Below are 22,136 nucleotides of genomic sequence, written 5' to 3' on the forward strand. Positions count from 1 at the left end.
GAGAAGAATAGTCAATTTTATGGGAGTGGAGAATGGGTTGAAGGAGACCCCCCCCCCCCCGTTTTCCTATTTCCCCCACCCATGTCCACGTTGTGGAAACAACCCTCGTTTATGATATAGGAAGGCAGGAGGGGGGGGGGGGTAACAGGAAAATGGGGGGAAATGATTTTTCTCCTTCAGCTCCCCCCCCCCCCCTAAAATGGAATATCTTCTAGCCACCCCTTTGTGGCCTCCACCCAAATAATGGAACAGTACCTAATCATGGATTAGGATCATGGATTCAATTTGGACAAAAAAGAAGCAGTTTTCACAGTTATCACAAGGATAAAAGCATAACATAAGAGAGCATCTCTTGTAGCATATTTGCATCTGTCAGTACTTTTACCAATTACTTTATGTACCTTCAAATACACATGGATGCTTAAAATATTTAAAATGAAGTAGGTAAGAATAAGACTCTCGGGTCTTTACAGCACTGCAAACTATTTTTCATTTTATCTTAGACAAGGAGCTACTATACTGTATATGGAAGCCTAACCCTTGATGAGGATATATACTGTTTACATTACAGCTGACCCCTATATCCACAGCTTCTGCATTCACAGATTCAAGCATCAAGAGCTTGAAATTTTGAAAAGCTAATCTGGATTTTGCCATTTGATATAATGCCATTGTATATAATGGGATGAGCATCCCTGGATTTTGATATCCACAGTGTGGCAGTGGTCTTGGTCTTGGAACCAAACCCCAGGAGATACCAAGGCCCACAGTATAGCATGAATGCTTCATTCATAGCTGCTCTTCTTTTGCCTTTTATGATTTTTTTTAAAAAATCCTGTATCTCAGGAACAAACATGGACATATTATTCCGTCGCATGGCAACATATCGTGGGGAAGCAAAAACATAAATTGAGAGTGGGGAGACTTTATCTATTCAAAATATTTATGTGTTTTCTCTGCTACCCTGGAGATCCTTCATAATTCCATTAAATAGCAAAATGTTATGAAATGATTGCACAGTTTTGTTTTAACTCCCTCTCCCCCCAACAACAGCAGTTATACAATGACAGATATATGTATACAATGACTTTGTCTTTTTAGGAATCGCTTCAACAGATGAATTTTTGTACGACATTGAGTTTGAATCTGAAACAGCAAAATCACAGCTCAAATCTGCAGTCGCTGTAAATTTAATGAAGAAAGAACTGGATTTCAAAACTGGAATTGTGACCTTGATCTTCAATGTAGTATTTGCACCCTGCAAACCAATAAGGTAATCTGTATGTAGGATAGTGCCAAAAGGCTTTGTACTCTACAACTGGTATAAATGTGTAACATGGGCCCCTCTTTCCCTCACCTGATTCCTTTTTTCTTTCATGTTAATGTGTCTGCAGTCATAGTATTATGCTCTTAATTCTGGACCCATAAAAGGTACACGTTCATTTCTCATGCTTGGGTCTTAGAAAGCAATATTAACTATCAGTATTTCTGAAAATCTTTTTCTCAATCTAGCAATGTTTTCTTCTACAGGGCTCTCAATTTGTATATATTTTTCCACAAAGAATTCCATATCCTTGTCATGCAAAAACAGTAGTGGATGCTTAGGACCACCTTCTATATTGGTGATTATAGCAGCCTGCTTGCACAGAAATGTTGTACCCTTTAATATGACGGCAGACTGCATTACTAATGAATAGGGGAAAATGTACCTCATACTAAAAGTTGACCATTTTGGATAGGCAGGCAGTGAATCTAGTCAGCCTTAAAAAGAGATTTTCTGTAAATATGCACTAGCCTCACTGACATTTTTGCAGATACCATCACCCTGGCATCACTGCAATCTAATGAAGAAAATAACGAAAGGTTGAATTAAGTTAGACTTTGATTTGAACCTAGAAAATACACTTTCAAATCTTTCCTCTGCTTGAAAATTATTAGATGTCCTAACTCAAATCATTGTCACTCATCCTCAGTTCCACAGTATTTTTCAGTGTTGCCAAGATGAATTTTATTTGAAAAACAATTTTAAGTAGATAGCAGCAGTTGAAAACAACAACAACAACAACAAAAACACCCATCGTAGCTTCCCGAGGGACACAATTCCATTTCCAGTGAAACCTGCTAGAGTTGTCACTGATCTTGGTGACAGAATTTTACATTTCTTCAGAAACTAGAACTTAAAATCTCAATTACAGGGCTGTCATACTGTTGTCGTATTGTAAATATTTCTCTCTTCAACTGCCTGATGAATAAAAACGCTACCATACAGAAATCAAGACTACAGACCATATATAAGTGCAAAGCAATTATACTGTGCCAATTAGTTTGGTTCGTCATTCCTCACAAGAACACAGAGGGAAAATAATGTGATATTTGGCTGACAGTATGAACAAATGGACTATCCTGCCTAAAAATAATATCTATAATCTAATTCGGAGCCAGCTGTATAACACATTGCAGGTCTACGGAAATAAAGGCTTGCCTCACACCTTGGACATTGATTTATTTGACTTGTGTTTTATTATGTCTTCTGTTATAATGAATATTTAAAACTTAATTTTGAAGGAATCTGGCAACATTAGTGGTGCAGCGCAGTGCAGGAGGCATCTGGAGGTTTCCGGTACTGTTCGTTGCTACTGAACCTGAAGTAGATGACGTCATTAATATTGAAGCAGTTGGTTTAAACAAGGAATCTGGAATTAGGTTTAGGCTTACAAGCCAAACAAGGTAAGAATATTCAAGAAAAATACCTGTGGCCTTTTTTTTTTTTTTTGCTGGAGGTGAGAGCTTTTTTGTGTGTGTCAGGAGCGACTTGAGAAACTGCAAGTCACTGCTGGTGTAAGAAAATTGGCCATCTGCAAGGATGTTCCCCAAGGGACGCCTGGATGTTTTGATGGATTACCATCCTTGTGGAAGGCTTCTCTCATGACCCTGCATGGGGAGCTGGAGCTGACAGAGGGAGCTCATCTGTACTCTCCCCAGATTCGAACCGGCAACCTTTAGATCAGCAACCCAACCTTCAGGTTAGCAGTCCTGCCAGCACAAGGGTTTAACCCATTGTGCCACCGCGGGCTCTGCAGCTGAGAGCTGAAGAGATGAAATGCAGCATCTAGTAACTCTTGGAGTGAAGTTGACATAATACTGTAGAACTAGCTTGCCATTTGCATAGTGGTAAATTCCCTCACAAGGTAAACTGCCTGCTATTTTATGCAAACATTGGTGTGCTGGTAGGTTTTTCATTCATATTTTAATGTTTTTAAGTGTAATGACCATGTTTTAACTACAGTAGAGTCTCACTTATCCAAGCCTCGCTTATCCAAGCCTCTGGATTATTCATGCCATTTTTGTAGTCAATGTTTTTAATATATCGTGATATTTTGGTGCTAAATTCGTAAATACAGTAATTACAACATAACATTACTGCGTCTTGAACTACTTTTCTGTCAAATTTGTTGTATAACATGATGTTTTGGTGCTTAATTTGTAAAATCATAACCTAATTTGATGTTTAATAGGCTTTTCCTTAATCCCTCCTTATTATCCAAGATATTCGCTTATCCAAGCTTCTGCTGGCCCGTTTAGCTTGGATAAGTGAGACTACTGTATATTCATTCATTCGTTTCTTAACTTTTATCATCTTTATTTTTTATTATTGTAAGCTGCTTTGGAACTCACTTTAAGTGAAGTGGGATAAAAATGTAATTAAATAAATCAGGACATTTATGGAAAAATGTGCTATTGGAGATGGATGAGCAGGTTAACAGTTTCAGACACCATAGGATTATAGAATTGTTCATTTATACTACATTAACAGACATATTTATTTACTCACTAATTTTTTCTACTTTGCTGTCTATCTGCAGTTCTCAAGGTGATATGCAATTAAAGTAATATGGCAAATGTAAAACAATGCCAATACAAAAATGACTTTTTAAAACAACAAAATGTCAAATAATTTAAAGTTAAAATAATTAATATAATTAAAAGTGTTTGGTCCCAAGCATATAGCTCTGAACATGATCATTCATTTAATGGCAAATTTTCTTTTATCAATATATATAATTATTAGGAGTGTGTGACTTAGCAAAAACCAGTGCTGAGTCACACACAAGCCAGGACTGAACCTTGTGGGCCCCTACTAGTCACTTCTTTCCAGGATGATGAGGAACCATTGCTGAGCAGTGAGCACCCTTTGAGTTTGGTCGCTTAACCGATTACAAATTCACCTAAAAATAGTACTATCTACTCCACATGTTACTAGTTTATTTGCAAGAAGATCATGGGGGACCTTGTCAAAGGCCTTACTGAAATCAAGATATGTTACATCTGCAGCATCCCCTGCATCTATCAAGTTGGTAACCCTATCAAAACAAGAGGTAAAATTAATCTGGCATGACTTGTTTTTGAGAAATCCATATTGACTTTTAGCAATCACACCATACTTTTTCTAAGTGATTACACACTGCCTCCTTGTAAGTAAGTAAGTAAGTAAGTAACTTTATTCTTATACCCCGCCACCATCTTCCAAAAGGGACTCGGGGTGGCTAACAAAACAAATACAACAGTTAAAACACATTACAGTAAATAAAACAACAATAAAATCGACACTATAAAACAATACATTGCAATGATCATAAAACTCATTTAAAAGCATAAATTGAGTACAGACATAGTAAAATGGAATGAACCACCAGGTTAATGGAGGGGACATTTGAACTAAAGTGCAGTAATATTGTTATAAAGTGCTGTGGGACAAACGACAAGATGGAATTTTTAAAAATCATTTACAGGGGATGGGCGTCTGGTTAATTATAAAATGGGAACAGTGCGTGAGAAATATATTGATTTAATTTAGGACATGGGGACTGAGTTATTCAAATGCACAGCAAAAAAACCCAAGTTTTTAACTGCTTTTTAAAAGATGCAAGGGTGTCAGAGTTCGACCAAAGATTTCATAAGCCTCTTAAACTTTAACTTAGGATCTCATCAGGTGGGAGGTCCAGAAGCTGGGGAACAGCAAGGGAAACCATGGGGCAATGTGGGAAACTGTGGGGCAGCACCTAGCTTCTCCCGCCCCTTACCATGTTTGGTTGTGTGCTGCCATCACATGGCATTTCCCAGCTGTCCCTGGCTTCCTTGTGTGCTGTCCCAGGGTTCTACAATGATACAGGTATACACCCATATCCAGCACGCTGCTGGATGGAGCCCAACAGAGCCCCATCGTAAGTAGCCCTGTGTCATATGAAGGGCTCCGATGGACCACATCCTGGCTCTGTCCCAGCAGCATGCTAAGATGGGGGAAAAACCCGTCTGATGAGATCCCTCAGTGCTGTTTTTAAGAGGTGTAAGGTCAAATTAGGAATGGGAAAAAGGGTCACTCTCCATGGATCACCTACCAGGTGGCAGTTTAAAGACCATAACAATTTTGCCCCAACCATCCTCTTTTGAACTAAAAATATTAAAAACTACTCTGAAGGCCTGGAAAACTGCTTCAGCTTCAAGCATTTGCCTACCCCATAGGATCTAAATGCTGAAAGGGGACAGAGTAAGGTGGGAAACAATGCAAAGATGAAATCAAGAGTGAGCAAAAGGACACACCCAATTTATAGGAAGTCACTTATAGGGGGGAATTTTAGCCATCCAGTTTTAATCCACATAGACAGTAATGTCATGTAAAGATGGAAGAAGGGCTCTAAGGAAAATAATTTTGAATCGGTTCAGAATTACATAAGTGAATTTCCTTAAAACCCGGTAACTGCTGTGTTAATCAGAGAAGAGATTTGAGGACATTACCGATATGTAATTTGTGAGGACTAGAAAGTTTCATAAATTTAAATTGAATTTTAATGCCTAGTCATATAAGTAAGAGAGGGAGAGAGAGATTGGAAATAAAAGCATCTTCACATTCAAAAGATGCCCTTGGCCATTATTGATTTTCTAAAAAGAGCTAGCATCTTGCCTTTGTGTATCACAGATGGGCAGTTGTCCTGGCTGTCTCATGGCTATCATTGGAGTGGATTCTTTAGAACATAGCAAACTTTTCTGTGACAATGATGAAGCTATCTTGTTCAGCGCAATAGGCTGTTTTATAGCACAAAAGTGAAGTAATTGCATTGGCAATGCTATAATCTCCTGGTAGGTATTTGAAAGTAGTGAAGAGACCTAATGTTCTCAGAAAAGATATAATAAAATCTGAATCATTACAGTTATATAAAAGGAAAACCTAGTATGGAAACTTGACTTGGCCTCAGAGGAACTGGAGGATGATTACTGTATTATACTTGAAAAGTATAATACATTTTCTACATTTCCTACATTTCCTTCTACTTTACAGTGAACATGATAATTTATTATGTTTCTAATTTTCCTAAAAGTTCATCATTCTTTCAATTTTTTTAATGATTTCTGTATAGAAAATATTTTAAAAAATGCTTTTCATAGATATAGGACGAAAATTCTAGTCATGTACTCATTTTTAGGAATCTAAAGGGCAAAACCATCAGCTAGATTCTAATTTAGTGGATAGAGGTTTAGGATGGGGATATACATGTTTATGTATACAGTGTTCCCTCACTTATCACTGGGGTTAGATTCCAGGACCACCCACAATAAGTGAAAATCCGTGAAGTAGGGACACTATATTTATTTTAATATTTATGCATTATTTTAGTAGTTATACACTATTATAAGTCTTTATCAACCAATTGTGTGTTGATAAATCGTCTCCTCCTCCTCCTGTTGCTGCTTGGGCTCCTTATCTCTCCCTTTGGCTTCTCCTTCCTCCCTTCCTTAGGCTGTAAATTGAATTTTTTTTATGATTTATAATAGTCTTTTAGAGTTTACTAGCTGTGCCCTGCCACATGTTGCTGTGGCAAAGTGGTGGTGGTATTGGTTAAAAATTGTTGTGGAATTTTTATTTGACGTTATTTGTATTTTTTAAATTAATTTTATTGTAACTTATCTTTTTATTTATTATATTTTATTATTTTCTTGTATTATTTTGAGTTATTTTCTGTTATTATAGTATTTTATTGCATTAATTTTTTAGTGTTTTTAATTATTTTTAGTGTTTTTTATTATTTTTTATTGTATTATTTGTATTTATTTTATTTTTTATTCTTTTATTATTATTTGTGTTTTTATTATTTTATTTTAGTATTTGTATGTATTATATTTTATTATTTGATTGTATTATTTTTATTTATGTTTTTTAATTGTATTATTTTATTTTGTTTTTTATTTGATTTTTGTATTTATTTTATTATTTTTGTTTCTCTTTGTATTGGTTTGCTCTGAGTTCTGTGGTCTGCCTGGTCATATTCCAAATGTATTCTCTCCTGATGTTTCGCCTGCGTGTATGGCAGGCATCCTCAGAGGTTGTGAAATGTGTTGTAACGAAAGGAAGTGGGGTTTATATATCTGCGGAATGACCAGGGTGGAAGAAAGAACTGTTGTCTGCTTTAGGCAAGTGTGAATGTTGGAATTGGCATTGAATAGCCTTGTAGCTTCAAAGCCTGGATGGTTTCTGCCTGCCTGGAATGAACAAAATGTGGCTTCCAGTATTTAAAAAAATCTGTAAAATCAGGACAGTTAACTAAAGAACAGCACTGAGCAATCAGGGAATTCCAGACATGATGTACTGAGGGCCAGCTAACATCTCCCAACAAAGGATTCCCTCTCCGAAGCAGGAAGTAGCCAGGCCTTGAAGGTGCAAGGGCATTCACTGGTCATCAAGGTGGGGAAGTGGAACATTCACAGTCACCTCAGACAGGTAAGAGTTGTCCCATCCTGGATATCATTGGTGAGATAGAAATAAACATCCCACTTGTCTGTTTTCAAACAGATCTCATAATCTCTGAGGATGCCTGGCATAGACATGTATGGCAGTTTCGTAGCAGATAGGATCGTGAGGGAATGTGATGTTTAATAGACTTTTCCTGAATCCCTTCTTATTATCCAACATATTCAGTTATCCAATGTTCTGCCGGGGTGTTTATGTTGGATAAGTGAGACTCTACTGTATATTTATAATCTTATATTATCTGCTTAGAACTGGATTATACAAGGCTCCTTCTACACAGCTGAATAAAATGCACACTGAAGTGAATTATATGGACTCAAGATAATCCAGTTCAAAGCAGATAATTAATTATATATACGTTTTTAAGGTTTTTATAATGTGTTTTAACAATATTATTAACAGATCTGTTTATATTGTTTTGTTTTTATGATTGCAATCTGGGCATTACATTTTGCCAATTTTTGTAAGCTGCCCTGAGTCCCCTCGGGTGAGAAGGGCGGGGTATAAATGTTGTAAATAAATAAATAAATAATATAAGATTATAAATGGTTTATATAGCTGCGTGGAAGGGCCTTGAGTCTACACTGCCATATAATCCAGTTCAAATCAGATAATCTGTATTATATAGGCAGTGTGGAAGAGGCCTAAGTGAGGCCTAATTCTGCCTGTCCCCTGGGCTGAGTGGATTGCTAGGAGACCAAGTGGGTGGAGCTTAGCCTTCTAACTGGCAGCAAATGGCTAAAAACAATTATTCCTCTCCTTCTAATTAGCATTTTATTTTTATTTTCTTTTTGTTTTCGGAACCTAGGGGCAAGGATGGTGGATTGTGCTGCCAAATTTCTAGGTTCTGGGACTTGTACTTTTGTTGTTTAGTGGGAGGGGAGGACACCATTACTCATTTATATATATAGATTAGGGGAATGCCCAAAATGCTGTCTTAAAAAGAATCCTCTTATACCTTTGGCAGTTGAATATTTAGCATAAGAGAAAGTGGACTCAGACCTATTTTTTCTTTCTTTGCTTCTGTTTGTTTTCAACTCTCCCCAGGCTTCTAAGCCAGAAAGTAAAATATGAAATATCATAAGCACATGGAATTTGAACAGTAAAATGTGGCACTCATTACTTTATTAAGAAAAGAACAACCATGGAAATCTTCCCATCTGTAACAATCTGTTGTCATCCTTGCTAGCAGACAAACTCTTTCAGCAGTCATAAAATCAGTGCACAGATCCCATTTAGTCTCTTTTTAGGCCTTTAAAATGAGATTTGCAAGTATATAACAGCATTTTTTTTTGTAGAGACCTTCTACATAAGAACTTTGTTAATAACATCCATCTACTGAGTGGGCACCATGTACCTCAGATCTTGCAAAGATTTTGAGAAGATGTGGGGAAAATAGTGAAATAAAAGTGCCAAGTAAACAGTATGTTAGTATCTGCATCAGTGTTCAAGAACATACAGTATATTAGTGTGCTGCAGTGGTTAAAGGTATCAGACTAGGGTTGGCAGCATTTAGGTCCAAATCCCAACTCAACCATAAAAATCATCTATATGTACCTTAGATTTGTTACAGTGATAAAGCAAAAGTTAGAACAAGATATGCTGCCTGTAGTAAAGTGTTAGAACAAACAACACTCTGAAGATAATTCACCATGTTGTTGTTATATTATTGTATTATTTTGAATTACCAGTGTAGTGAATTATGTATGTTATAGGCAAGTGCATTCATTAAGATAGTTCTTAACATTTTGTGTTGTATTTGTGTTCTATGATGTCATTCAGATGGATACAGAATGAGTATCACAGAATTGCTAATCAATACCAGAGAAAGAATTAGCATATTTTATCTTGTAATCAATTGTGTAAAGCCCCAATCGTGCAGATTAGAACAGAGCTCTGATTCCCTCCCCCAGAGGTTACAATCGAAATAATGCTAATGCTGATAATGGCTTAAAAAAAAAAAAAGATAATTCAAACCTTACTGTGCTTGCTGTGTTGTTCAAAGTATGACCTATTTAAAAGCAATGTATAATAATGAAGCTGCAGAGAGAGAGAATTTACACAAGGCATACCAAATTTTTCTTAAAGCTGAAGCAAAATATTGAGAAAATATACTTCCTAATAATAGCACAGTAAAGGATAATGATAGCACTAAGGCAGGCCTGTGCAATCTGCAGCTCTCCAGGAGTTTGGACTTCAGCTCCCAGAATTCCAGGTCATTGGAACAACTGCCTAGAGCAGTAGTTCTCAACCTGTGGGTCCCCAGGTGTTTTGGCCCACAACTCCCAAAATCCTAGCCAGTTTACCAGCTGTTAGGGTTTCTGGAAGATGAAGACCCAAAACATCTGGGGACCCACAGGTCGATAACCACTGATCTAGAGCTTCTGGGATTTGGAGGCCCAAAGATCTGAAGGGCCACAGATTGTGCAGGTCTGCAATAAGGGATTGCAAAAGTATCATATTTGATATCAATTCCTGGCTGTTAAGTAACAAATCATTGATGTTCTCTCCCACCTTCCCAAGGTGCATTGGGGTCATCAATAGAGCTGAGATCTCTTTGTGTGTCTAAATTTCATGTCCTAATGTGATTGATTACAGCGATGTTTCTTTTGGACAGGTACATAAAGTAAACAGTGACAATAAATGATGGATCCTATATAAATCTGTGGTTGTGTCATACTTAAAAAAAACTTGCCTATCAACTACTTTGTGTTTTTCATATAAAATGTTAGCACTGTAAATGATCTCCTGATAACAAGACTCTCTTGAAAGATATTTTTAACAATATTAAATTGGTTTTTTAAAACACCTCCACCTGTCTTTAACAATGTTTGCTTTTGAATGTGAAATAGCTATTTTAGAAGGCTGCCATAGAATCAAAAATATATTGTTTCTCTGAAATATGATATGACTTTTTATGCATAACAGATCAATTTTTTATTGCTGAAGTTATAGCTGGGTGCAAATGTCTGTTATTTTCAGTGAAAACAGTATTATGAAATGGAGTTCCAAGGCCTGCCTGCAGAGAGCTATTACAAGAGAGGGCAATAATCAATGCAAGATTTTCTTTGAAATGTTGTGACTATTTCATATTGCTGGAATGGTGTTTGAAAAGAAATGTAATTTGAATGAGATGTAATTGTAAAAACTTGAAGATACTTTTCAAAATTAAGAAGAACTGAAAAGATGTTTTGTATGCCGTGTTGACATGTTTTCTTTAAATATCTTGATTGCTTTAGTTGTTATAATGGTTTGTTATGGGATTATTGGTTCAGTTCTTTTTTAAAAGAATGTAATTGATATTTGAAATAAGGTTTAAATTTTCCCTGGAACAGTATGATTATTTCACACTGTAGGAGCAGAAAATATTAGCAGGGAGAAAAATAACTTCATCTGAACATGAAAGAGAAATGTATATATTTCTATGGCCCCTTCTGTACTGCCTTATATTCCAGGATTTGATCCCAGATTATCTGCTTTGAACTGAATTATATGAGTCTACACTGCCAGATACTCTGGGATAAACAGGCAATCTAGAATCAGATCCTGGGATATAGGACAGTGTAGAAGGGGCCTATGACTATAGGCCTGGCTAACACAAGCCTGAAAGAAATGGTAACAGTAACCTGTTCCATCTTAATAAAACAAAATCCAAATCAACAAAAAGAAGGATGCCTTTATTGGCCAGCCAAAGTACACTAAACACATCGTGCAAGCTTTTGAAGCTCCATTGGCTCCTTTATGAGGCACAAATGTTAAAAAAATCATATAGGAGAAGAAAAGAAAAGTGGTGATGTTAGTGTTTTTTCTGTTGTAGTTCAGTGGGTTAGGCAGGATTTCAGTGTGGGCAAAAGCCAGTCCTCTCTTGACTGTGGAAACAGACAAATAAATGTTGTGTACTTCAATCATGATGAAGTACATAGAATCATAGAATCACAGAATCATAGAATAGTAGAGTTGGAAGAGACCACATGGGCCATCTAGTCCAACCCCCTGCCAAGTAGCAGGAAATCGCGTTCAAAGCACCCCCGACAATGGCCATCCAGCCTCTGTTTAAAAGCCTCCATGACTGAAGATGAAAAAACATGGAAAGTGGTTGAATTAGCACACTCATGCCTCCATCCCCTTTGTATTGAAAGAGTATTCATTTTGAAATGCTTGAACAGGACTGCAAGACACAGAACACCACCAGAATACAGTTCCTAGACAGAGGAAAAACAATAACATCTCTCTCTTTTCCTCTTTCAAAAATCTCTGGGTGAAGACATGTTTTGTGACTTGCTACCAAAGGACCTAGGCATACTTCACTAGGGCCACAACAAAAAAGTCAGTCTACATGCCCTTGGTCCAAGAGGCTTTAACTTTAGGGCTTCCCCTACTGATTTGAACATTCTTTGATGAGAAAGCCTATGAGTTCTTATTCCTTAAATGTATATTAGACATAATTTTCTTTAAAACATTTCATAAACTTTGCCATCTAACTTTGACTGGAACTGGAAAAGTACCAATAGAAGTCCCATCATCATCATCATCATCATCACATTTGTTTATACCCCGCTTTATCTCTCCCAAATGAGACTCAGAGCAGCTTAACATAAAAACATTTTCATACAATTTAAAATATACAAATATGCAAACATTAAAATGGAATTAAATATAAATAGTATTTAAAAATTCACAGTTTAAATCCATTAAAACATATTCAAAGTGTATCACCCTTAGATTGGGGGATGCTAATCCTGTGACTCAAACCATGTAGGTCATCATAATTTAAACTTGTTGATTTTACAAGGATTTTTGTTATTGCTTTAGTTCTGGCCGTTATTCTGCTACTTCCAAAAAGAAATGGCCAATGAATCGAGAATGCCATCATCTACTGCCTCCACCTAAACACTTTTACCTTCTTACATCAATGTGTTTCATCAAAAACAAATCTATGCACTCTTCAGGGCGGCTGCCTTTGTATATAAGTAAATACATCTTTTAAGTGCTCTTTTTTCAAAGTTAGAAATTACTTAGTCAATGTTTTTTCTTAAATAATTGTGTTTTAATATTACCTGGTACTACAATAATACTGTTGTGTATATGATCTTCTCCAGATTTCACTTCCTTTAGAAGACTCCATCCTGAAGGGTGGTTATTACGTTTAACAGAACACCAAAAAAGGGGGTGGTCACTTGTAATGCATGTAGTTGAGGAAAAAATAAGTTTCTTACATATTTTTAAAATGCTGGTTTCCTTCCTCCCCACCTCTTTCTCCATTACTGGCTAATTCTCTTTCTTCATTATTTTGCAAGTGTTTCATAATGTCAACAAAACTAAGAATATATTAATTAAACTGAATAATGGGATATACAGCTGCTTGAAAGTGTTGTTTAACTGATTATCTCCAGTAGGAGGATCTTATTATATAGGAAAACAGTGCATGACAGAAAATGCCTTTGCTTTCATGTTCTTTACTAGGTATCCAGAACCTTATACAGCCTACTTTCTACAAGGCAGTGATCCAGAATTTGTTGTATGGCCTCAGGCTGGTGAACTGCTCCCACAGGACACACCAGGCACCTGTATAACTGTTGGATTCAAGCCCAGTATGTACAGCAAGAAACATAAAGCAACATTAGTAATACAGGTAAAACATTATTCTTGATAGCTTGCTTTACTGTAGTAAACGTGTAGACTTAGATATACTCAGTCTTAAATAAATGCTATCAAGCTTTTTCTTCCTAGTGAAATTGACCAGTTTTGCTATGAGAAAGAATCTAACATTGGGCATATCTGCCTGGGGAGCAGGGGTGGTGATGGCCAACGGGGAGCTCTGGCATTGGCTGCTCCATGAGGTCACAAAGAGTCGGAAGCAACTGAACAAATAAACAACAACAATGCATGTGCATTGTTTGCATACAGTAAATAAATAAAATTAAAAATATATAGACATGCCTAATCATGTTAATACTGGTGACCTAATTAAACATGAATTACTGCTATTCTCTCCTATAGTTCTTCATGAATTATCTGGAAATATGATTAATTCAGCATCATGCTGGTACTACCTCACCAGGACAATGGAACAACCTTCCCTTTTGCCTTCACCACCATCAATTTAGAAGGAGGGAAATTGAATACATTTACAATGCTGTTATGATTAATAGCATGAGGAAAGCTCTATCCAGAAGCCACCCATGGCCCAAGTGATTCTTGGTATTATGTTCCTGCCCAGTGATACTTTATTTATTTCGTGTCAAAAGCATTGCATAACAAATACATTTTAAAATGATGAAAAAAAAAGAGGAAATCACAAGCAACTAAATAGTTTTAGACCAAAAACGGTCCGTATTGTCCGTAGCTTTAAACAACTCCTCCTCCGTGCATGAGGCAGGACATTGTGGGCAAGCATACATATGAGGAGTTGTTTGTTCTGCTCCACAGTCACACAAGGTGGAGGATTCCTCCAGGTAGTGCCACCTTGCCTTGTTGTCTTTAGATCTGCCCACTCCACTTCTGAGTCTGTTCAGGGACTTCCAAGTTGCCCATTCTTGGTTTGCCCCTGGAGGAAGACCCTCTTGGGGGGCCATCCAATTAGAATTGCCAGGTTTAGCTGCCCAGAAGGACACCCTTGCTGTTGCTGGAGGAACATCAAGAGGAGTGGTGGTTCTCATGAAGCCCTTCCTTGATTTGAGTCTGGTGGGAGGAGGCTGATAGTCATGCAGTGGGTGGCTTTCACAGTGTTCAACCTTATTTCTCTCACCGTTAGCAGCAACTTCCCATCGTACTTCCAGTGATACTGGAAAAGGGCAACAGTGTATATATTTTCAGATAGTATTTGCAAACAGAGAAGCTGCCAGAATTCAACATTCTTCTGTTCAGAATCATCCATGTGGCCGATCGGAGCATAGGGTGGCAACCTGTGCTCGATGGGGTCACACCTTCCCTGAGGATGCAGGACCGCATTCTGGGGGTTCTTCTGGACTCAGCGCTGATGCTTGATGCCCAGCATCGGCGGTGGCTGGGTAGGCTTTTGCATAGTTAAAGCTTGTGTGCCAGCTGCGACCGTACCTTGTGAAGTCTGACTTGGTCATGGTGGTCCACGTCTTAGTTACCTCCAGACTGGATTACCGCAATGCGCTCCACGTGGGGCTGCCTTTGAAGACGGTTCAGAAATTACAGCTGGTACAAAGATCAGCAGCCAGATTAATAACTGGAGCTAGCTACAGAAAGCAGTCAACCCCCTGTTTAAGCAGCTCCATTGGCTACCAATAAGTTTCTGGGCCCAATTCAAGGTGCAGATTATCACCTACAAAGCCCTAAATGATTCGGGACCTCCTTATCTCCACGATCGTCTCCTCCCCTATGAACCTGCATGGGCCCTAAGATTTACCAGGGAGGCCCTTCTCTCACTCCCACCTCTGTCTCAACATGGTTGGTGGGGACAAGAGAGAGGGCCTTCTCAGTAGTGGCCCCCCAACTCTGGAATTCGCTCCCCAGTGAGATTAGACTGGCTCCTTCGTTGCCCGCCTTCCACCGGAATCTAAAAAAATTGATGTTCTGGTGCGCTTTTGAATGAAGAGACCACCAGCCATGTATCTTGTTTACAAGCTCGTGCTGCACTTTATTATTATCCCCCCCCCCCTGTCAGGACCCAGGCTGCAGAGCACCAATAACCATGCACAGAGACCAGAATCTATCTAATATCTTTATTAAAGGAATATATAAAGTCAATAAAAACAAGTGAAGAATGTAGTTCAGAGGTAGACCTTACAGGAAAGGTCAAATTTAGTCCAGGAAAACAATGTCCAATATGTGATATTAGAGTCCAAAGTTATAATCCAATAACCGAAACACACACTTTGCCGAGCAAAGTGTGGGGAAATGACAAGGTCCTTTAGTCCAATGGAGCTTGACAACAAGGCTGGAAAACAAACTAGATTCTTGGCAAACAAGACTTGATTCGAGGCAACAAGAAGCAAGAAGCAAGAACAGGATCCGTGGCGAGGTCCGGGGAACAAGGCAGGCTTGGAACTAGAACAAGGTCCTGGAAACAAGGAACTGGAGTAGCGTAGTCCACACACGATCTCACTCCCGAAACTGACGAATTGACTCCGCAAGGATCTCCTTGCGGGTAAACACCTATATAGGATCTTGTTTTCCCGCCAAGGAACACTTTCCCTGGGGAACAAGAAGTGAAACCCAAACTGTGTCCAGATGCATGACTCCTTAAGATTTCCCAAGGGAAACAGGCTTAATCAGCTAATTGTCTGGCAGCGATTCTGGCGCTTCGGCGATTCGCCTCCCTAGCGCCTCTATCTCTATTATAATTATCCTTACGAGAGAACGGGGGAGAATTCTGCCCAAGGCTTGTTTGGCTGACTTCTTGAGGGCAAACATCCTGCAGGTGCAGGGGCTCCGATTCTGGCTGAATCGGTGGGAAACCCAAGTTTTCCTCTTCGTCTGCCACAATAGTACTAGGAACGGGACTACATGGCCCATGAGACATCACACACCCCCCCCCCCCATTTCATAGGCTTTAGTGTTTTAACACAATCAATTCCTTGTTCTTCCCCGCCCGTCCCTATTTTACTCATGGACTTTATTCAGAGTTTTTACACTAATCACCCTCTATACGTAGCAATGGATGTCTTGGTTTTAATAATTGTCATGTTATGCTGTTTTATAACTATGTAATTATATTGTGTTTTATATTTATGGATATATGTTAATTTATGTTGTGGTTGGGTTGTTTTCTTATGTAAGCCGCCCCGAGTCCCTTCGGGGAGATGGAAGCGGGGTACAAGAATAAAGTTATTATTATTATATTATCCAGTCAGGTAGGGCAGACAAGTACCAACAAAGCATGTTTTAATTTATTTTTACGTTATATTCCATTCTTCTCACCCCGAAGGGGATTCAGGGTGGATTACAGAATACATATACAGTAAACATTCAATGCCAATTATAACAATAACAAGACAGACAACAGATAGAGATATATATAGGCTTTCCCATCTTTCGGCATCATTGGAGACTGTGCTTGATTCTGGCCACCTGGGATGGTGTTGCTCCATCTCCCTTCTAAAGAGCTTTCTTTGTTCATAAACCTCCTCCTTTTTTCTGATCAAACACTGAGCCTAAATACCTCCCTGCTTTAATGTGGTTCTTATTTATCTACTTACATTTGTTTTTGAACTACTAGGTAGGCAGAAGCTGGGCTAAAGGTCAGGAGCTCACCCTGACCCAGGCTTCAACCTCTCAACCTTCCTGTTGGCAAGATTTATTGCAGCTTTGTAATTAACCTGCTGTGTTAAAGCCTGGCTTATAAAGAAAGCTTATAATGAAAGCAGTAATACACAGCAAACAACATTGTTAAAACCTCAAACATTGTATCTTCATTATTTTTAGAACTGATTGATTTACTGGGTTTTTTGGTTAAATTATTTAATATTTTTATTTTCATATAGTATTAACAGTTTGAGTGTGTTTCATATATACTGTATTCTACTTGTAGATATATTACTGTTGTTACCAACAACTAACACTGCTAATTGGAAAGGACATAAAGCTAGTGTGGGCAACCTGTAATCTAACAGACTTAAAACTACAACTTCCACAAACCTTCTCAAGATAAGAAGTTGTGATGAATGATGTCACAGTATAGTATTATCTGCAGAATCAAACAGTCCACTTTCTTGTCTAATATTGCAGTTTAACTATTTCAGATAGTGTTGCAATATTCTTCCATTTTAAATGTAAGATTCTTTTTACAGACTTCAGATTAAAAGCAGCAGTTATAAATTTATACATATTTTTGCATAGCCAAAGGCAGTGATATATAAGATACCTCATAAATATTCATTGCCAGATTTAAAACTTAGCAAGTCAGTGCAGTTTATGTTTAGATGGTGTTAAATTATAGCTATATCTTAAATCCACATCCCATGGATAAAAATACTGAGGCTGAATTTAAAAGGAGGTTTTATGAGCAAGAATGCTTTCTTAGTAGCATTTTTATATCTGCTCCATTCAAAATAGCACCAACTACTCTGAGCTTTTGTTTGACTTTATAATGTCCAATGAATCCTGTTGACTATAAACATTAAATTTCTTTTAAAACCAACAAGTGAAATCAGAATCAATATGAATGGTTTGACCTTCTATGGGAGTTAATAATGCAATTATAGTCATTTGTGGTTTTTATTTTGCAGATTTGATTATCCATGGATTTGATTTAAAAAGTTATCTTTAGAAATCTTTAGGTCCTCCAGTATGAGTCTGTGGTCAGTTTCCTCCAGTCAAGCTAGAGGACCTGTAGAGTCCTAGAGACTGGTATCTCTCGAAATCTCTAGCTCATCCAGTGCAATTTTGTGGTCAGCTTTCAGCAGACATTGACCATAGAATCATACTGGAAGACCTGGAAATTCCTCGATAACTATTCTCTCAGGTAAAAACACAGCAATTTCTTTATTCATGTATTTTCACTTACACTGGGACCTGTGTCCCTAACCCCAATGAATGTGGGCTGCATACTGTAGTCCATTCTACACAGTGCTCTCCCTTTTTGTTATCACTAAGTTTGGGTATAAAGAATTAAGACCCTACTGCTTCATACTTTATTTTCATTTACATTAAATGGAGGTCATCAGCGTATATTGTTATATTCTAGTTGCACAGACAAACAAACTCTTTTGGTTTAGAATATTTAACAATGGCATGGTTTTCCTTGCTCATTCAGCAAATTGTAACTGTTACAAGCTTTACTTATACTGTACCTTTAACATGTAACTTATTTAGGCCTTCTTTGTACAGCATGGTGCTCATACTATAGTTAGTCCTAGCTTTATTATCGACATTTACTTATATTAAATAGTTCTATAATACTTTTTGAAGCAAAGCCTCCTAAGATGTTTTATCAACACAACAAAATATAGAATAATTCAAACTCAAAAACTATTTTGGAGTTGAATGGCTTTTCAGTGATGGAAAAAAAATCCAGAAGTTCCTAGAATTGGACCCATGGATTGTAGATAAATGCAGTTAAAACTACCTTTGCACATTATAAATACCCAAGTGGCAGCCAAGACAAAATGAAAGGATTTGGGAGAAGCCCAGCATTGAGTAGGAGGTTCAATACAGGATCTCCAGTTAGAGCATTCTGTAACGTTTAGTTGGGGCCCGGGCTGTGGCACAGGCTGGTGAGCAGCCAGCTGCAGCCAGCTGCAACAAATCACTCTGACCAAAAGGTCATGAGTTCGAGGCCAGCTTGGAGCCTGCGTTTGTCTTTGTCTTTGTTCTATGTTAAGGCATCGAATGTTTGCCTTATATGTGTAATGTGATCCGCCCTGAGTCCCCTTTGGGGTGAGAAGGGCGGAATATAAATACTGCGAATAAATAAATAAATAAATAAATAAATAAATAAATAAATAAATAAATCTATTGTCCTTAACATAATAGACCCAGTTTGACCCTCTGAGGCAGCAGGGAATAAGCATGCACTCTCCTTTTTTTGGCTGTTATCGAGGTATTAAAAGAGTATATGATAACCTAATGTGCAACACCTGTTGAAATGGTCATTTTTGGTAGGTAAAGGTAAAGGTTTCCCCTGACATTAAGTCCAGTCATGTCTGACTCTGGTTTTGGTAAACATTTAGAAATTTGAGTTTTTTCACAGTGTTATAAAACTATCTCTCCTATCAGTTATCCACTGCACCTAAAACACACTACATCAACATTAAAATCATACTAAGTCCATGCTATCCAATGTGTGTTTTTTTCAATTCAAGCTTATATACTCTCTGAAGTCTTGCCATGGACCTTCAAGGGGTCCTTGGATCCTGGATAGGAATCACTGATATAAAGCCTATGAGGATTCTTCCAGTTTCATGACTGCACTGGAAGAGTTGAGAAGTCGACATGCTTACTGTTTATGCAACTTTTCTTATATAGCTGAACCATGGCTTAGTATTATATCTATAAAAAGGTAAAGGTTTTCCCCTGACGTTAAGTCCAGTCATGTCTGACTCTGGGGGTTGGTGCTCATTTCCATTTCTAAGCCGAAGAGCCGGCGTTGTCCATAGACACCTCCAAGGTCATGTGGCCGGCATGACTGCATGGAGCACCGTTACCTTCCCGCCAGAGCGGTACCTATTGATCTACTCACATTGGCATGTTTTTGAACTGCTAGGTTGGCAGGAGTTGGGGCTAACAGCGGGCGCTCATTCCGCTCCCAGGATTTGAACCTGGGACCTTTCGGTCTCCAGCTCAGTGCTTTTACACACTCCGCCACCGGGGCTCCTTATTATATCTATACTTATATATAATAATGAATAGCTGTGAGCCAGCTATGGCTAGAACAATAAGGAGATGATTGCCTATCACTTACATTAATGGGTAAAAATTGCAGATCAGAACTGCTGAGTTTGGAGGGTACTACTGCTCAATAATCTTTTTATTTTTAAGTGATATGAGGATCAAAAAAGAAAGCTTCTTCAACCTATGTAAATCACCTCTACAGAAATTAGTTCATGAGATATCTTTATCATGTTCTTATGAGTTTGGGTAGCTCCCAAACAGGGTATTTATTGCTATTGAATTTAACAAATATAGGTCTTTAGGAAAGATACCACTATCACTGGCATCATTCTACAATCAATATATTATGATCCCACATTTAATTTAAATCCCTACATGGTTTGGGTCCAGATTACCTACAGTATCACCTCCTCTCATACAGTCAGCCCTGAACACTTGAGTCCTCTTGGGGGCAGCTACTCCAGCCTGCCAGAACCCGACTGGCAACAGTCACCCAGAGGACCTTTTCATCATCTGCCCAAGACTGTGGCATGACCTGCCAGAAGAGATTTGACAGCTATATCAATTGAAGACTCATCTCTTCCAGCAGGCCTACCTGGTCAATTTTAAGTTATAAATTTTAATTTGCATTTCATCAGTGGATTTTATCTTGTATTTTAACATTGTGTATATTGTTGTATGTCTTTTAATAGTGTTTTATCTCTTGTTTTAATGATGTTGTATCCCGCCTTGAGCCACAGGGAGAGGTGGGTAACAAATTCATTATAATTTGACTTTGGGGCTTTTATAGAAAAGGGAGAGAGCTGCTTCTATATCCTTGAGACAGAATAACTTTTCACAGGAGCCTTGTTCATATAGAAGAGAATCTATGAGGAGTTGTTTAATGCTGATGAGGAGAGTATAGCTGTTTTCTGCCAGTAATAAGACCTCTTCCTATAAGACATAACCATATGTCACATTAACTCCAGGAATTCATTTTACAATATGAACTTCTCTGAGCCTCTCAGGTCAAGTGAGACATCTTGTGACATCAGTAGAAAACGTACTTCACCCAAATTACATACTAAAAGCTGATGCTGTTTATTTTAAGCATCTCTATTAATCCCTGCAGTACAAATAAAGCCAGTAGCCCATTTGTTATTTTTGTTTATTTCCTACTGTGAAATAATTCCCTCAAAACTGCATCTGAAACAGTTGCACATTAACAAGAGTTGAAATCACCTAGGGCGCTAGACAGTATACATATTTCAAACATGCTGCTCTTCATAAAATGAAATGTTCTCTCTTCCTTATTATGCATGGCAATATATTTTTTTCAGTCCAGTACAATTCCAATAATGCAATTTTTTGAGGCACCCCCTCTGTGGAAAATAGTCAATGACCCAATTACACAGACTGTTTTGCATTAATAGACCATGAACACTTCTCCTATTGAAATTTGTTGTTTGTGTTTTCAGACAGCAGCAATGCAGTGGATGTATGAGATCAATGGCTTGCCTCCCCAGACTGTGCCACCCACTTCACCAGCAAAAGTTGATTGTCGCCATCCATTTATGAGATCTGCAACAGTGCAACAACGCAATTACATACGTGAAAATATGAAACTATTATCTACTGGCGTGTCATCCACTATTAAAGGAGCTCCTCTCATGCTTAAAGGAAAATGAAACTCCAATACCTTTAATTTATACACAAGTATATTTTGTGGTACAGATCTCTGTGCTAGTACTATGTACACATTCATATATAGAGTGCATTGTAAAACATTAAACTGGATAGCAAATGCCAGCAATTCAGTGTATCTTTTTTGTAACATCTATCTAGGAGAACACAGTGAATAATTTAGCTGCATTTTCTATTTCTTCAACAGTTGACAATGGCTAAGTTCTTTAAAAACCTTAACATCAAGATAGTACTGCATTAGTTTTTAGAATAACACTAAATCATAAGATCCGCATAGTCAAAGCCATGGTATTCCCCATAGTAACCTATGGATGTGAGAGCTGGACCATAAGGAAGGCTGAGCGAAGGA

The 22,136-nt window shown here is 37.9% G+C and overlaps 1 protein-coding gene across 6 annotated transcripts in view; it reads left to right on the top strand.

Annotated features, from left to right (window-relative positions):
* The window catches only part of cfap47 (cilia and flagella associated protein 47), a 411,656-nt gene extending 389,760 nt beyond the window's left edge, over nt 1-21,896 (top strand). For all 6 annotated transcript variants that reach the window (XM_003218926.3, XM_062977173.1, XM_062977171.1 and 3 more), the window contains 4 exons: nt 1,102-1,273; nt 2,566-2,727; nt 13,265-13,433; nt 21,562-21,896. In XM_003218926.3, coding sequence (XP_003218974.3) covers nt 1,102-1,273; nt 2,566-2,727; nt 13,265-13,433; nt 21,562-21,771 — 713 coding nt within the window. In that variant the 3' untranslated portion in view covers nt 21,772-21,896. The remainder of the gene's footprint in view (nt 1-1,101; nt 1,274-2,565; nt 2,728-13,264; nt 13,434-21,561) is intronic.
* The last annotated feature ends 240 nt before the right edge of the window (nt 21,897-22,136 follow it).

The sequence above is a fragment of the Anolis carolinensis genome, chromosome 3 (assembly GCF_035594765.1).
Source record: "Anolis carolinensis isolate JA03-04 chromosome 3, rAnoCar3.1.pri, whole genome shotgun sequence".
Lineage (NCBI taxonomy): Eukaryota > Metazoa > Chordata > Lepidosauria > Squamata > Dactyloidae > Anolis > Anolis carolinensis.